Raw genomic sequence first — 18,456 nt, 5'->3', positions numbered from 1 at the left:
GTCATCGGCACATACTACCATCTACAATGAAAAGGTTACTTTACGATGAACTTTTTCATTCCCGTCGAAATTACTGCTTCCTGGTGTGGAGTAAAGCAAGAGCCTTTAACATGTCAAAACTGAGCGTGCTACAAAAGAAAATGGTTCGAATTATTTCAAATGCTCCCTATCTAGAACACACCGTCCCTCTTTTCAAACAGTATCGAATCGCTAAAATATCAGACCTTTACACTTTCGAGTTGATCTGCTGCTGTAAAAAGGACGCACTCGGAAAGTCCGACACATTCCTTCAACTCGCGAACCTCAAACAAAACGAAGTTTCTTATCACGTCCGACATCAACCACCTTGATACGTTCCATTCTCACGTACGCAATATGGAATGCAACGCATTCGACACACCGTCCTAACAACAATAAATTATTTCGAAATGCAAGGAACAGACATATTATTGCACACACACAAAACAAATAGAGGGCTGTTCACTTAACCATTCAAACTTGCTTTTTGTAACAATGGAACATACACGTGTTTTGCTAGTTTTTCTTTCAGTATTCATATACTGTGCATTATATTTGTCTATCATACGTGCATGCATATTTGTATTCGTTTGTGCATTGTACTTCGTAACGCACACTTGAAATGTTTAGCATCTTTTTTTTTATTTCTCTGAGATCAAATGCTGTACCCTCTCGTCTCATTGCCGATGGGTGGATGGGGTTTGTTAAGCTGTCATTGGACAGCTTTTTTCCCGGCCACCTTTTTTCACCGCAAATGTTTGCTTTTTTGGTGAAAATAAACTCCTTTGATTGATTGATTGATTGATTGATTGATTGATTGATTGATTGATACGGTATTCCGTTGCACCTCACAAAATTTTTGACCATATTTCGTTCCAGTATAACGTTCTGCGTTGCAAAACATAAAACACAACGTGATATATTTTCTCCAGGTGACATATTACTTAGTTGCGCTGCGTTAAACCTTTTTGACCAGTGTCAGTTGATCAGGAGCAGTAGCATTGGCTGTACTGAAAAAGAAGCCGTAGGTTACCTGCGCCGGGCTTGGTACAAATACTGTCTTCGTTTTCTTGTTTCCATGTTCTACGCACTTCTTACATTCTCTCCCGCTCGGATCGATTAGGACAAGTGAGACGTCAGTGGGTGTGGGATTAAGTTGGTCAAAAATTACGACGGTCCTTTTACCCAAACTTGAGTCAAGAATGAACTTTTCCTCCAACCTGGTCGTGAAGGCCTTTGCGAAATTTGCAATCTGTAGATGACACAAAAATGTGACGTCATGTTAATGCAAGACTTTTGATATTCAGGTGTAAATTGGATTTTAGAAACTTTTAACAAGTTCAGTTTCGCCGAATGGCGAAGCTAAGCCTGCTGTAACAACAGACTGGAATGTCATACTTTGTAAGGCTAGTCGCAGTAAAGTACGAATTGCCGCTTCACTGTTCTCACTACTCTAATAGCATTCCTTCTGCCAGAGCAGAGAGCGACGTGCCGCCTTAGCAGTGACGTCATACGTGACGTTCTTGCATGACTGTCCCGCATGCGAAGGCTACCAGAGGCTTCACTGCTACGGTCTTAAGGATAGAGAATTGTGTGACAGAGCACAAAACTCATCGTAAAAAAAGAAGAAAAACTGAGTTGGTATATAAAGAAAGAACGACTAGAGGACGAAGTGCTGGCTAACAGCATATGGTACAAATTGTCGGACACGTTGTCACTTCAAAGAAAGCATTTACCAGGACTCATATATGGAGCATTTCTCAAGGAGATTCAGTGCCACGATTCAAATACCACGTCGATACCAATGTCCATGTTGACTGTATGCCGATTCTGAAATTCAGTTTTCGTTTGATGGTTATGTTTTTCAGCACATCGTGCTCACACGAAGACTTCACGGAAACAATGCTTTGGATCAATAATGCCTGCGTAATTAATGAACATACATAATGGTAACATAAAAAAGAATGTCGGATAAAGACATGTGCAGGCCTTGTGTTGAGGCGCCTGCTTTAAAGGACTTTGCCTACGTGACAGCATTCACTGTTATATACTGATTTGACCTCTCCCCTTTCTGCCTCCTCACCCTGATTACTTTTTCCCACCTCCTTCTATACTGTAATATGCTTAACTATTTTATTACACCTGGATTTGCCTATGTACACTGTAAACAAAACTATACCCAGCTGCGAGGAACCCGGGAATGATGCGCCCGCTCTGCTTCGGTGGCCTCACTGAAACCGCAGTGTACCGGAGCGAATACATTCGTTTTCCACCATTTTCCTCCGGTGGGCGCCGGACGAAGGAAACCGGAGAAAAACTGGGCCAATCCCTTGATTATGCTCACGTGGTTGCTCCGGAAACGCTCCGGCTCATCATTTTTGCCTCGGTGGATGCTCCACAAATGCTCCGGCTCATCTCTCAGCGGCATTTGTTGGCTGTTCGAGGAGTGACGTAGCAGACTCGATGCCAGGCGGCCATCGTTCCTCACACAAACTAACATGGCGCAGACAAAGCCAACGCAGTCGGGATTGTGCGAAGCCTTCGACCGCGTTCGCGAAAAGGAAATTGTTCTGTGGGCCTTCTGGATTTCACTAGTGACTACAAATGACAACGAATGTTGTCATCGACAGAAGGGAGTTGTGGGAATCTTAATTGTGTGATGCTTCCCAGCAGCGAACGACACATTGTGATCTCGCGTATGATGAGCGACTCGGTAGTCGCTAGTGTGGTGCAAAACTGGTTAGTGAGCTCTTCTTGAATTATCTGCGTTATTCTTGTCCCGTGAGGCTAATAAAGGCAATGGTGGGTTGATGAGAAAACAGGTTATCAATAGTAGGGTAATTTTACAGGACGTCAGTAAACGTCAGCGGAAATTCTGATAACGTGTTGTTTGGCCTACGAGTCTTTTTATTAGCATAGCATTGGTAATTTCAATCACACTCTAATATTTGGAGCGCTAATCAGATGAGCAGTAATGGAAAATGTCGTGGTTGTGGATTGCTTCTATAAAAAACGTAATAATTGTTATAAGTAAGCTTAACAGGTTAAAAATATTTTGGTAATGTCACCATACAAAAGCGGTAATAATTGTGCGCTTTCCATAATAACAAACGCCTGGACGAGATCTACCACTGCGTATAAATTATTTCGATATATCGTGTTACCTGCACCGATAAAACTTGAATAACTGAAATTAGCGTTTATTCTTTATAAATGTAGTGAGTAGTGAATTGAGCTAGGGCAGTTTGTTTAGTGCAGACATTTAGAACGGATACATACACTCAATTTGGTGAAATGATTTCTCTTGTATAAGTGTATCTAAAATATTAGGCGCTTCGGGCGTTGTCCTGCTTTAGAGACAAAAAAAAGAGGCAAGAAAGGAGCTGACGAGAGCAGTGACGAATGATGCGTAAAAAAAGGAGGGTCGGCTCGCTTGCCAAAACAGTTTGTAGAGCTTAGATGAACCGAGCGTTGGGTGAGTTTGAATTTCAATGCGAACGGCTTTTTGCACAAAAAAGAAAAAAAACAAAAAAAGAAGAGCGCACAGATAGGCACTGTCTGTGCTCTTTCATAACCATATTTTTGCGTAAAAAACCGTCAACAAGGGTTGTGGGACATCCGACGTTTTTGTAGAAGAGGGTTGGGGTTTAAACACTCATTTCTGCAACTCATCTGACCGCACAGCTCTGCATAGAACGGAGGGGCATGGTTATGAGAGTAAGAGAGAAAAGAGAGGGCACCGTCTCGAGAAACTAGATACAGTTTCTGTGTTCTTGAGTTGAGGAAGTACGCAGCAGCGTGTTTTTTTTTCTCTCTTTTCATTCCCGCTGGCATGGCCGGTAATGCAGCTTTTTTTCTTTTTATTTGGGGGGAGGGTTGAGAGCGAGAGTCAAGTTTTCCCGACCAAACGGGTAAAACTCATAATGTTCGCCGTCCTAACCACCTCCTCTGTGAAAAGAAAATGCTTCGTTCAATCTCTCTCTAACGAACAAGGCTCGGATACCAGAAGCAACAACGCTGGCCTGTGAACAGGACAGGGTAAAAGCGAACCCCTCGAATCCTGGTGGACGCGTCATGACGCCTCTACATGAACACCTTCCATGACCTCCGACATTTTTCACGCACCTGTAAATTCAGTAAACTGGCCAACCTCCTCTTATTTCTGTCAGTATGATGAAAATGCAGCTGGCTTAGGTGGCGTGATGTGTGTACCTTTTATCGTAATTTATTTTGTTACGTTGTAGTAAACTTTTTTTATTTTGGGCTTGAGGTTGACGCGATTTATGCAATACCTACTTTTAAAAATGTTCACTACAAGTATCAAAACAGTGGGCATGCAAATTAAAAAAGAAACGAAAACAGCGCCAACATCTCTCGAAGACTATTCGCAAAGGAGAATGAAGGTTCGCTTTTGCTAAAGGCAGGTCGCAACCATAGAAACTGTAAAGGAAGGTCTAATTTGCGAGAAGTGGGACGATGAGCAAATATTAAAATGTGAGTGAAATTATCAGCAATAGCATTGATAAAATTATAAACGATTGGGATAGGCAGTCCTGATGCTGTCTTCGAGAGTACCGAATTTCGCTGCTTTTAGTAAAAAAAAAAGCATTCAAACGTTTCGGCAAAAGTAGTGCTACAGATTTAGAAGTATAAGGAAAACTTCCGCCCGAATTGAATTGTTGCTCACGTCACGGGAATGTGAACGTAGCCGCTGTATCACGTAGCCGCTGTCTAGCACCGGAATACATGAGATCGGGATCTACCTATGGATATAGAACGCCTGTCCTGTATTTTTTGTGTGTGTTTGTATTTGTGTGTGCGTGTGTGTTTGTGTTTGGCCGGTTTAAGAAGCTAGTTGTTTTCGTGTACTCGCAGACTTTATAGGATATAATGTGTACCCTGGCTTTAGTGTGCTCAGTTTTTGTGCCTCTCGCATCATTTGCTGTTCTCGTGTATTTTTTGTTCTAAATTATACAAGAAGCAATCAGCAAAACCCTTGCATCGTCAATGAAGTTGATAAATGATCCTTCCGGTATGGTGAACAGCTCTTCCCGGTGGCCATACTTGCTTCGTTTGTCGTGCATCGTTTAGCGGAATTCTGGCCTTCATTTCGAAGTGCTGCGCTTAAAACTTGAATGCTGTGGACTTCATGTGAGTGGTCTTGTGTTTTTTTTTCTTTTTGGTAACTTTTTGTATGTTTGTTTTGTATTCTTTTCACGAATGTTGAGTCATAAATCAGAAACAGCAGCTTATTCTGAATAAATCGAACAGTATGAACTTGAGTGCTTTCTTGAATTTCATGTGCTAGAGCTCTGTGGAGAAAAATACACAGCAACTCTGCAGTGCATGCATTAGATTTGAGAATCCGTTCATATAACCGACGCCTCACCCGTTCACATAGAATAAATAATTAGAGAGCAAACACTTTAAAATGCCGTTGCAGCTCGCTTAAACTCGGTCCGGATGAAGTAAGGACATTCGTAAAATACTCCGGAGGCGCCACGCAGAAGCTCCGGATAGCGGGAACAAAAAACCCATGCAAAACACTCCGGAGGTGCCACGTAATCACTCTGGCTTGCCGGAGCGAAAGGCGGGTAACAAAATGTTCCGGTGGCGCTAAGCAATCGTTCCGGCGCCGAAGGAAAATATCAGTGAGAAGTGCTCCGGATGTGCCACGCAATTGCATCGGCCAGCCGGAGGAAACACTTCGCTCCGAAGGTCCGGGGCGAAAATTCCTCCGAATATGGGGGACGCAAGAGGAAAAGCATTTTCCTCCTACCTCGAAGTATATTTTTTTACAGTGTATGGTTATATGCTATCGTTACTCTCCTCCCCCAATCTCCGTCACTTCACTTGACGTTGCTTGAAATACTATAATTTACGTAGATATATGCTATAGATGTCGTTACCGAGGTGACGCCAACTGATGACATAAGATGAGAGCAGATGACTGCACGCGATAAACTAGGTTCCAAGTGATTCGCACTCGATACGCACCCTGATATCAACTCTATGGTCTCCTCGAATGGTGCTTTCCTCGAAGGCTATCTGCAAGAGAATCGCCGTGTTTGCCTGGAGGCCAGGGAAGAAGAACGCTTTTCCATCGGTCATGGTTGCCAGCGTCTCGATCTCATGATCGGCTGATGTTCCCATCGCTATCGTACTGACTCCCACCTTGGCCGCCATGAGTTCTGGCAGGACGTCATTCAGTTTGGGCGTCATGTTTTCTTCACTATCGCTCATCAGCACAACGATGCCACCTTCCGGTTTCTCATCTGTAGTGTTGAGCACCTGCAATACAATTAGTTTTGCGCGTATCACTGCACTCCGGCCGAGAGTTCTTAAAGTGGCCTTGCTACACTGTTTTTAAACACGGTCAGAAAAGGCTATGGACAGGAAGTCTAGGAGACCATGAACACGTGACCCAAATATAGAGTAGTGCATGTGGCTGGTATATAGCAAGTTTTTTAATGTTATTTAAAAGGCAGCTGTACAGTGCCCAGTCTTTCTCGTCAAGTCACTTCACGGAGGGCTTATTTTTTAAGTGATGCGAATATGCACACACAGAGAAAGAGAGAGCATAAAGAATAAGAAAGCTGTTGTGCAGCCAGTCAGGCAAGTAGCAACTAATGAATATAACTTACGAAAACAACAAAACACATACATATACGAAGTGCACTGCGTCGCTACGGCATAGGTTTATGAGGCACTTGAATTTAGAGCCTGTGGCTGCCACATATTCCATGGCTGCGAGATGGTGGACGCCGTTCACTCAAGAGTTAGGCGCATACTAAAGAACTCCAGGTTGTTAAGATTACCGGAGCCCTGAATCTACAGCGTCACTCATTATTATAATGTGACTTTTAGGATGTAAGACCTCGAGGTTCAAGCCATATAATGAAGCACTTGAAATTCACCATGATGTGCCTAATTACTTTTTCTTTTGTAAAGCACGGCAACTTGCGTCAGATAGAGGGCCGCCACCACTAAATGCATTTGTGCGAGTGCGGGGCAGTCAAATAGGTTGAAAAAAAATGGAGCAGGGAGGAGCTTCAACAAGATTTGAGCCCTATCCTTGCCCCTTGATAGAACCCTTTTCATAAGTCTTTACTGGTGTCCTTTGTTAAAGGGACTTGGAAATAGTATTCGAAAAGCATCGACACCGATCTGCAGAATTAGTGAAATCTGGACGCCTGAAATGTGAAGTTTTTGTTCTTTATTAGTATTCCAACACATGGTGACCACATTGGTTTCGTCATTAAAAGAACGACACGTTCATGTGTCGATATTGCGGCGATGGCGTAGTGGTTAGAGCATCCGCCTCGCATGCAAGAGGTCCGTGGTTCAAATCCCGATGCCGCGCAGTTCCCAATCGGATTAAAAAAAAATCCGCGTGTTGATGGAACTGCATTAAGAGGCCTGGGGTGCGGCCTCACCGATAACCACCGCCGGGAACGAACTCCCTCACCAGAGAAGGATTGGCCACCCTGGTGGAATATCTGGCCACTACCTCCCACATGCATACGTCGAATAACTCACGGCCCTCAGTCCCCAGTAGCTGCGAAGCAACTGACCACGGCGGTGGTCAGATCTGCAACGCAGCAGAGGGTGCTAAGAATCTCTGGATCCGGAAAGCCGCCATTGGAACCTGAACTTGGCAACGTTTAACGCTAGAACATTATCTAGTGAGGGAAGTCTATCTGTACTATTCGAGGAGCTAGAGGGTGTTAAATGGGATATAATAGAGCTCAGTGAGGTTAGGAGGACAGATGATGGCTATACGGTGCTACAGAATGGGCACGTCCTTTGCTATCGGGGCTTGGCAGACAGAAAAGAACTGGGAGTGGGGTTCCTAATTCACATAAACATAGCTGGCAACATAGAGGAATACTATAGCATTAATGAAAGGGTGGTAGGTATCGTAATTAAACAGAATAAGATATACAAGATGAAGGTAGTACAGGCCTACGCGCCTACATGCAGCCATGATGACGCTTCAGTTGAAAGCTTCTATGAAGACGTGGAATCGGCAATGAGTAAGGTAAAAACACAGTATACTATAGTGATGGGCGACTTTAATGCAAAGGTATGGAAGAAGCAGGCTGGAGACCAGGCAGTAGGAGATTATGGCATCGGCACTAGAAACGCCAGAGGAGAGCTACTAGTAGAATTCGCAGAACTCAATAATTTACGGATTTTAAATACCTTCTACCGAAAGCGAGAATACCGCAAGTGGAGATGGAGGAGCCCTAATGGCGAAAATAAGAACGAAATAGACTTTATATTGAGTGCACACCCAGGAATCGTGCAGGATGTGGAAGAGGTTGGCAAGGTACGATGCAGTGACCTTAGAATGGTACGGTCTCCAATTCGCCTAGACTTGAAGAACGAACGACAGAAACTGATACGCAAGAAGCCAATCAATGAGCTAGCACTGAGAGGGAAAGTACAGGAATTCAGAGTGTCGCTGCAGAACAGTTACTCGGCTCTTAGTGAGGAAACCAACCTTAGCGTAGATACAATGAATGATAATCTGACGAGTATCATTACGAAGTGTGCAGTGGAAGTTGGAGGCAGGGTAGTTAGAGAGGACACTGGCAAGCTTTCCCAGGAAACGAAGAACCTAATTAAGAAGCGTCAAATCATGAAAGTGTCAAGTACAACGGACAAAATAGAACTGGCAGAGCTATCGAAGTGGATTAATAGACGTAATGCGATGCAAGAAGGTATAACATGGATAGAATTGAACACGCTCTGATAAACGGAGGAAGCGTCAAAGCAGTGAAGAAAAAACTTGGGATAGGCAAAAGTCGGATGTATGCACTAAGGGACAAAGAAGGCAAAATAACTACCAATATGGATAGGATAGTTAAAATAGCGGAGGAGTTTTACAGAGATCTGTACAGTAGCCGTGACAACCACGACCTTAATATCATAAGAAGCAGTAACCCAGATAACACCCCACCAGTAATGATAGAAGAAGTCAGAAAAGCTTTGGAGAGCATGCAAAGAGGCAGAGGTGCTGGTGAGGATCAGGTAACATCAGATCTGCTGAAAATTGGAGGACAGTTTGTGTTAGAAAAACTAGCCAACCTGTTTACGAGGTGTCTCCTGACGGGAAGAGTACCAGAGTCTTGGAAGAACGCGAACATCATCTTAATACATAAGAAAGGAGATGACAAGGACTTGAAGAATTACAGACCTATCAGCTTGCTTTCTGTAGTATACAAGCTATTTACAAAGGTAATTGCTAACAGAGTAAAGAAAACATTAGACTTCAATCAACCAAAGGAACAAGTAGGATTTCGAACAGGCTACTCAAGAATTGACCACATCCATACTATCAATCAGGCAATATAGAAATGCTCACAGTATAATCAACCACTATACATAGCCTTCATAGATTACGAGAACGCGTTTGATTCAGTAGAAATATCAGCCGTCATGCAGACACTACGGAATCAGGGCGTAGATGAAGTATATATAAACATTTTGGAAGAAATCTACAGGGGATCAACTGCTACCATAGTGCTTCATAAAGAAAGCAACAGAATACCAATCAAGAAGGGTGTAAGGCAGGGGGACACAGTCTCCCCAATGCTATTTACCGCGTGCTTACAGGAAGTTTTCAGAAGCCTAGAATGGGAACAGTTAGAGATAAGAGTTAATGGAGAATACCTTAGTAACCTGCACTTCGCCGATGACATTGCATTGCTGAGTAACTCAGGGGACGAATTGCAACTCATGATTACGGAGTTAGCCAAGGAGAGCAGAAAGGTGGGTCTTAAAATTAATCTGCAGAAAACGAAAGTAATGTACAACAACCTCGGAAAGGAGCAGCGCTTCGAGATAGGTAATAGTGCACTTGAAGTTGTAAAGGAATATGTCTACTTAGGGCAGGTAATAACCGCAGAGCCGAACCACGAGATTGAAGTAACTAGAAGAATAAGAATGGGGTGGAGCACATACGGCAAGCACTCTTAAATTATGACAGGTAGATTGCCCCTATACCTCAAGAGGAAGGTATATAACAGCTGTATCTTGCCGGTACTTAGCTACGGAGCAGAAACCTGGAGACTTACAAAGAGGGTTCAGCTTAAATTGTGGACGACGCAGCGAGCAATGGAAAGAAAAATGGTAGGTGTAACCTTAAGAGACAAGAAGAGAGCAGAGTGGATTAGGGGACAAACGGGGGTTAAGGATATCATAGTTGAAATAAAGAAGAGGAAATGGACATGGGCCGGGCATGTAGCGCGTAGACAGGATAACCTATGGTCATTAAGGGTAACTAACTGGATTCCCAGAGAAGGGAAGCGGGTTAGGGGGAGACAGAAGGTTAGGTGGGCGGATGAGATTAAAAAGTTTGCGGGTATAAATTGGCAGCAGCAAGCACAGGACCGGGTTAACTGGCGGAACATGGGAGAGGCCTTTGTCCTGCAGTGGACGTAGTCAGGCTGATCATGATGATGATGACGTTCATGTGACTCGTGGATGCACTTACTAAGAAGAATAGTATATAGAAGCGAGCTTTATTTACTATGAAATGGACGGCGAGTGTAAGCCAGACTCCAAAACGGAGTAAAAGCGAGTACTCGCAAAAATTTCACTCTGCGTTTCGGCCGGAGTACGGCCGAAACGTAGTATATATATAAATATATATATATAAAGAAGTAAGTGTATACTTAAGGGATCGTTTTTCCGTGTTTGACACAATATTATTGAGATCTAACAGACAATAATGCCAAGGAAAGTATAGGGGACGATATTGGACCGAATTGTAACGTAAAATGAAGAAAGAATGGCGTATGAAAAGAGAATTGCCGTGGGCAGGAATCGGAAACTGCGACCTTCGAATAACGCATACGATGCTCTCTCTCTCTCTCTCTCTCTCTCTCTCTCTCTCTCCACACACACACACACACACACACACGCACACACACACACACACACACACACACATACACACATACATACATACATACATATATATATATATATATATATATATATATATATATATCCTGGTGTCCAGCGACAGGTGTGTAAGCTGCGTACTTCTGACCTCTGCACTAGAGGTTACGCTATCCAATTACGAATACTGGTGATTTCCTCAAACCCAAAAGAAGCAAACACCAAGAAGCATGAATAAGAGTAAGCGCAGAAGGTAAAATTACGCTTCATGTGCTCAGTAATGGCTAAAATTACAGTATACCAGTTTCTACCGTTTTCAAATTCAAATTTCCTGTGAGCTATAAACTAGCCGTTTCCTTGCATTTGCTGTCTTTTATTTTTGTTTTCTTCTCTTGGTGAGATTCTTCCGCAATTATTGTGTTGCCACTTTTCCTTGCTGCATACACCGCTTTGTTATTAGCTAATTTTTTTTTACTTTGTATTTGTGTAAACGTATACTTCTTTGTGCGATTCTGTTTTTTCGTGTTACCCCGCTGCAATGTTGCCCTCGCGGCGCTGCAGGTACTTGTATAAATGAATAAATAAATACTTAAATAAATAAATACGATAAAGTTTCTTTTCTCTTTGAGCACGCTCACTTGAAGGCACTCACCTGGAGGGTTCGTTGGAGGCCGCATCCAATGCACGTCTGCCCGGCCGCTTTCAAATCCTTCACCGCGTTCAAGAAGCTCTGCCTGGTAGAAACATTTACTGGCATTAATGGGTGGAGTACCGCAGCGCTGCTACTGAACGTAACGATGGCAAGGCTCTTCGATCCATCCGCAATGTCTCGGACGTATCGTGTCAATGCGTCTTTCAGGAAGGTCATTCGATTATCACCCTGGAATATTCAGAGAATACATGAGTGAAATGATTGACCACTTTTTAAGTGCTCTACATCTGCACTCCAAAAGACCCTGATGCCTTGCACTGTAGTACGAAGTTCAAGTGAAACATTACCACAACTGAGAGCCAAATTTGTTCATGAGTTATGTGCGTTAATTAGCAGCTTCACAACTGATCATTGCGATATTTATTCGTAAATACTTAACATATAGTGTAATTAACGCTAGCATCATTATAACTTCAACGCCAAGTATTAGATAGAACCACCCAGAATTATAGGGTTGTGTTTAAACGAACCGTCAGAGGCTGGAGGAGCCGTTTATTAGGTCGTGAGGGTGAGATCAGCAGTGGCCTTGTAGATAGAGACTTTTTGGAGACAGAAACTACCACAAGAGACTTTTTATTCCGGGGTCCACCAAGGCTTTACCGAGCCATTTCCGTCAGGGATAAGACGTTCGTTTTAAGAAAAAAAAATGGTCGGCATATTCACAAACTTAATTAACTGTTAACTTGTCGCATAAACCACTAGACTCTTAACAAATAAAGGTAGTGCGATTAGCTAATTTTACTACCTAGTTATTAAATCATTAGGGCTGACTGGAGTTGTTACTCCATTACAAAACTGTTAGTAACTGCACAAATAGAGGTTTACGCCTATTTTGTTATGTATGCGCGTGCACTGTTATATCATGATAATGCATTTAATAAAGTATAGGGTACAAACACAAGGTGGAATCGTTCTCGTACATTAATTAATGGCTGTTCACGACTTGATGCGACTATACCGTGGTAAGTGCGCATCACAGCAACGTACTTATAGAGAACTGATCACAAATTCATGGGATCACATCATACTCGCAAATGGCCCTACATATGGTGATGCTCATATGATCATAACATATGCTCGTGTGAGTATGAGAAGAAGAAGAAAACTTTATTTGCGAAAAACACTTCATTGCCGCTAAACCAGGGCAACGCTGCGTGTTCCCGTCCCTATTCCAAGGCGCCGCTGGTCCACGCCATACTTTTAGCGCTCCTGAATAGCATCCGCGTGTCCTCAAGGGCCGGGCTGGACAGCATTGCCTCCCACCTCTCTTTGCTGTTATCTCGTGCCTGTTCTTCAGTGTGTGCCGTACATTCCCACGTGTTGTGGTAGAGCGTTGGTGTGCTTCCACACCAGGGGAATATGTCTCTATGTTGTGGGGTAGTACGCATGCAAGCTGTGAATGTTTATGTATGTGTTAGTTTGGAGTCGGCGTAACGTCGCAGAATCTATGGCCGAAAGGTTCTTGTGTAGTGCTGCAGTGGGTAATGCCTCCGCAACTCCCTCTGACATTGCAGGATCACTTTGTAATTGGGGAAGCGATTCTCAAATGAAAAGAAAAGAAACGTGAGCCCCGTAACTGTCTTTCAAGGGGAGGACACCTCAACGGTAGTTCATGAGGGGTGTGGATAAAGAGGGATTAAAAGGATATGAATAAAAGGTATAGAGATAGAGAGAGCGAAAGGAGAGAGCGAGGCGCAGAAACAGTCACATAGAGAAGTAAGGAGAAGATAGGTAAGATGTGCACGGTCGCAGGAGTCCGAAGATGGGGCACCACTCGGCTAGAGCTCTTGTCGGCGTTCGGAGATGGTGTATAGGGCGAGCCAGTTGGTCAGAGCTGCGCTGTCGTCGGAGATCGCGGGGGCACAACCGGTTGGCATGAAATCCAGCCAGCGAGTCCCGCTTTGTAACTGGGATTTATGGGTGTCGGGTCCTCCACGGTTTTGCCATCGGCAGCTCGGTAATTCGTGAAACATCGAGCCGCCTCATGTGCATAGAGGTTCCCAGTGAAACCCTCGTGTCCCGGGGCCCGAATGATTCTTTGGGTATAGCGTATGCCCAGCTGTCTGCTACATCGGGTGAGTATCCGGTGCGCACTTGTATAAATGGATCACAAGTGAGAACCCACACGCATACGCACACGCAACTTTTGGAGACTTCGTCATAGCAAATTTGTACGGTAGCAGCAACTTGAAGGCTATATATACCCCTACTTTGGTATCGCCATCGTGTATGGGTCAGCAGCCATTGAACTAAGTAAAGAATTGTTGTTTTCGACACATCATAGGCGCTTCTATTTGCTGATGTGTGTCATTACGTAGCACGAAACTTCTGTGACAAGGTTCAAGTGCCCATGTTACAAGTGCCTATGTTGCAAGTGCCCATGCGTAAGAAAATACATGACACAAAAACATCTCTTGAAAAGCCTATGAACCTGAATTTGTTGGTAAACATTCTTAGTAAAAATGACATCACCCGCTGAAAGGAACCATGGGAAGATGCGAAGAAGCGTGCGCTAACGCTTACACTGGCGGCATTGACGCGCAGGCGCTGATCGCGGAGTTGCGGAGAAAAGAAACCTGAAGAGAAGCAAATCGCGCTGTGATGAACCGGTGTTTCGTACTGGGACACGCTAGTCGCTGCTAATGGGTAATAAGAGACAAAAAGCTACGATTAGATGTAGAGACCTTCAGTGCGTGCACTTTAGGTTAGCGTGCATGCTGGGAATTTCTTTTGCAAAACAACGACCAGGGAAAATCTCTTACCGGCACCATCTTTTAGGGTCAAGTTACAGTTTCTATATATAGAAGGGTGGCCAGTGAACTATGTTCAATGCCAGCAATAAGTTGCTTTCAATCATAAACTCACTCGCAGACGCTCGCTGTGTCAGCGTTGCGGGGTGAGATGGGAGAGCATTGAAGAGGAAAGAGAAGTACATCTGTGTACAGTTGTCGTGTATACTGTCATGGGATTCAAGCGTATATTCTTTGAGACATCACATCGCTTACTTTCATGCTGTCCGAGACGTCAAGAGCCATTACAACCCGTTGGGGTAGATCTTCCGTGTGCTGCATCTCTTCGAACGTTGTCTCGATGCGCTTGGACAAGTTGGCACGGGCAAGGCTGCAACAACAATGGGAGAGTGCCCAAATGACAGGCATAAGGCTTGGGCGTGTTGGTTTGTGTCTGCTTAGACACTCTTACCCTCCTTTCCTTGGTGCACACCACGAGATATTCTGATGTCCACGAGTGTTGGCAACCTGTTTTTGAAAAATATCCTACGCCGAGGCAAAAATTACTCTACTCTACCCTACATACCATTTCCGTTTGCTTTAAGTTTTTTTACACCTAAATAGCACCGTGTAAAAATGATAGCGTAGAGATAACGTTCACTCTAAAACGTTCGGACATATGAGGTGCCTCCTGGATGAGCTCACTTATGACCGGGTGACGATCATTGACGCCCCATTGTTATGTCACAGTGGCGTCACAGGGAATTTCTAATGAGGTCGAGACTTATGACACTATATCTTGATGTCTTCTTGCAACAGACACGTTGCCGCCGATCATCACTTTTAGTTAAAAGACCCTCAACGCAAAGAACAGATGGGATATGATAAACAGAAAAAAGAACACACCAAGAAAAAAAGAAAGCTGTTTGAGTGATGTTTGACGCAATGTCTGCTGTATTTTATGCTGGTGAGATTTCAAATAAGACAGGCTCAATGCCGATCTTCCCAAGAATGTCACCTTCGGAGAGGTCTTGAGGATCTTTCACATTTATCCATGAGCGATGGTGAGCGAAATGTTGAAATTGCCTTACGCCATCGCGGTGCTACCCTACGGTGGCTGGCGAAAAGTTCCGGAAATGCCCAAGTAGGGTCACTCCGCTATGGTTGGCAACCTTGGTGCACACCAAGTGCACTGTAACACTACCTCCATTTACTCGGTGAAAAACGCATGCGCTTACGATCGAAAAAGTTCGCCGTGGTTGTACAATGGAGTTCTCAACTGCTGACCCCAATATTACGGGTTCTGTCACAGCCGTGTCAATTACATTTCACCGTCATTATCATGGCCACCATCATCATCTTCATAATCATCATCAGCTTGGCTACGCCCACTGCAGGACAAATGCCTCTCCCTTGAGCCGCCAATCAACCTGGACCTCTGCTTTTCGCTGCTCTGTAATATTTGCGAACTATGCATTATCATTGGGCCACCTAACATTGTCTCCCCCCCCCGTGCTTCTGTGAGAATCCAGTCAGTTACCCTTAATGACCAGTGGTTAGCTTACCTACACACAACGTGCGCGGCTCATGTTCATTCTTTCTTCTCGATTTCAACTATGATATCATTTTGTTAACCACTGTTTGATACCCGACTCTCTCTACTCTCTTCATGTCTCTCAAAGTTACACCTATCATTTGCCTTTCCATAGCTGGCTGCGTCATCCTCATTTTGGTGGAGGTGAAATGACAAAAACCTTTGTACTATGCTATATCAGTGCACGTTAAAGGACACCAGATTCCGGTGCCCTCAACTACGGTGTCTCTCGTAATCATATTGAGTTTTTTTTTTATGTAACAGCTCAAACATTATTATCATGCTTTGGTAAACGCAAGCTTTATTTTCTGTTTCTAGATTACGTGATAGCTATTCATCTCCGCTGGGTGAGTTTCTAGGGACTGATAACTACAAATTTTGCACGGGGCTTTCACTCTACATCTCTTTACTACCTGATGGTGTGTGGCTCTACTGACAGAGCCTAAGCCAAGGTGTTAGATGTTTTAATTTACTCCTGTTGTTAGGTGACGGGAATTCGAAAAGGTATCTCTTCATTGCATGTTCTAAATGAAAATTTGGGAATCGCATAACTCTTTTCTGCACTTTCGATTCTCTTAATTTCTTTTGAGTTTACCTCAAAACAATTAAAGTAGTTAATTCCAATGATAAATTCGCTTGGTTAAATCTCATTTAGGCAAATTGTTTTAACTGATCTATTCGAAAATTCTTCGGGATGACTTTCTTACTTCGATTTCCTCCGTTCGTAAATAATTTTCGCCAAGCAATGTGCTTTGTTTAGGTATGCTAGAGAATACCCAAACATGCTTACTTTTTTATCTATAATGCGCCGGAATACAGTTAAAGAAAATTAAAAATCAAAACTTTTACATATCACCCGAATTCCCGTCAAATCACCGGGACTGCGCCTCTGTCAAACCGAATAGCAGTGCCTTTACGGATGTACGGTTTCTAAAAAAGTGAACAGTGGCGCCGTTCTACCTTATCAGAACCAGTTGCTTGTCAGAAGAATGTTACAGCGGTATGATGATGTGTGTACAAATGAATAAGTTAGACGAGTAGATGAGAGAGAGAGCCATAGATACTTAGTGAAGTCTTCGTTCTCGCTAATGACTTCCCACGTGGATCTTCCTTGGCAGATCGCATTCTGCTCACTGGGTGCGTATGGGTTGTGCTGGCGTGCTCCGTTAGTGGAATCACAAAAGTGGCTTACCTGCAATATTTGTTGGCATTATAGAGCCAAAATACGTCGTTCGTCGAACAATCGTACCAATCTTTTTTCGGTGCAGGGAAACCATTACACTACACCCGGGAATGCACGGCTGAGAGTAATACGTTACGCTTTATTTGTCTCATTTTAAGACGAAAAACTTTAATAGACAGTCATAGTTTACCGGGCTTAGCGGGATAGCGGGGTCGAAGAGCGCATGCGCAGTAACGTACGTGACCCGTTCCGCTAACCGTACGCATGCTATTTTTCATATTTACCGTTACTGTGTTAGCGTGGTGTATGCACGTAAAACACGTCGGCGTTTTTGGACGCCCGCTCCGAAGTGATTTTCGCGTAGTTGTTGATATATTCACTTTGTTCGCAGTAAACCACAGGTAAAATGGCTTCGCTTGCATCCAGTTGGCTTCGATGATTGAGAATTACGAATAAGTTAGCTTAGCTTTTGAGATAGCTTCCCATTTCAAACGTCTTTAGGCCTAACTAGAAAATAGATGTAAAAAATTTGCAACATAATCTTTTTCGCGATCAGTGCGTGGTTAAAATTTATTTACAATTAATATTACTAAAATGAATTTGTACGATGGTTTCGCGCGGTGACATAGGCAAACATCCTTGTTTTTTTTTGTCACTGTTCTTTAACTTATTAACCCTTTGATATGTGGTGCACGTAAACCACGTAAGCGCTATTCCGCTAAACTATAGTGCGCTGTCCGCAACGAATATTTGCTGCACGGTAACGCTATTCTCTTAACTGCCGCTATCAAACTAATGGTGCACTATAACTGTCTAATATTTCGCAGTCGAGTTCATCCTTCCATGACCTGCAACGGTGCTAGCTGCGGTATCTCCCACCCCCTCTCAGCAATCACGTGACGGCAATGTGGCGCATAGCAACAGCTGCCCCGCTGTACCCCTTTGGGTGCTTACTCTCAGCTATCACGTCATTGCTTAGGAAGTGTTGAAAACAAAAGAAAAAATGAAGAGGGGAGTAGAGAAATAAGGAAAGAGACAGCGTAGTGTAGTATGGTTAGGAGTAGTAGCTAATTTCCACGAAAGAAACTTCCAGAACTGAGTTTTTAGCTGTCAGTTCATTGATTGATTCAAACATTTATTTATTCATTTTCTTTCATTAATTATTTATTGTAGTTTTGTTAGTTGGACACGAATCTCCAGAGTTCATTCATTCATTCATTCATTTAGTTAGCACTGTTTTTTGTCACATGCAGTTCATGCAATTAAAGATCTACAAAGGCAGCATTGCTTTTCACTGAGAAATGGCACA

General features: G+C 43.5%; 1 protein-coding gene across 2 annotated transcripts; it reads right to left on the bottom strand.

Moving 5' to 3' along the window:
• Positions 1-499: 499 nt before the first annotated feature.
• Positions 500-17,441, bottom strand: LOC142817952 (calcium-activated chloride channel regulator 3A-1-like). 2 transcript variants are annotated; one of them, XM_075896019.1, is made up of 5 exons: positions 17,029-17,441; positions 14,647-14,761; positions 11,582-11,809; positions 6,016-6,309; positions 500-1,270 (listed from the first exon to the last, which is right to left on the bottom strand). In XM_075896019.1, exons 2-5 carry the CDS (start codon positions 14,710-14,712, stop codon positions 977-979), a joined length of 882 nt encoding a protein of 293 aa, XP_075752134.1. In that variant the 5' UTR covers positions 14,713-14,761; positions 17,029-17,441; the 3' UTR covers positions 500-976. The 2 variants fall into 2 exon arrangements, with proteins under 2 accessions (XP_075752134.1, XP_075752133.1); XM_075896018.1 differs by lacking the exon at positions 17,029-17,441 and having other exon boundaries at positions 14,647-15,755.
• Positions 17,442-18,456: the final 1,015 nt, after the last annotated feature.

This window comes from Rhipicephalus microplus, chromosome 5 (genome assembly GCF_043290135.1).
Source record: "Rhipicephalus microplus isolate Deutch F79 chromosome 5, USDA_Rmic, whole genome shotgun sequence".
Taxonomy (NCBI): Eukaryota; Metazoa; Arthropoda; class Arachnida; order Ixodida; family Ixodidae; genus Rhipicephalus; species Rhipicephalus microplus.
The sequence above is the reverse complement of the archived record's forward strand: the minus strand, read 5'-3'. Positions and strand labels throughout refer to the sequence as shown.

Coding starts and splice junctions, on each gene's coding strand:
- LOC142817952 (XM_075896018.1), bottom strand. CDS start 14,799: ATGCCTGTCATTTGGGCACTCTCCCATTGTTGTTGCAGCCTTGCCCGT. Junction 11,810..14,646: donor ACGTCTCGGACAGCATGAAA/GTAAGCGATGTG, acceptor TGAATATTCCAG/GGTGATAATCGAATGACCTT. Junction 6,310..11,581: donor GCCTCCAACGAACCCTCCAG/GTGAGTGCCTTC, acceptor ATTGTATTGCAG/GTGCTCAACACTACAGATGA.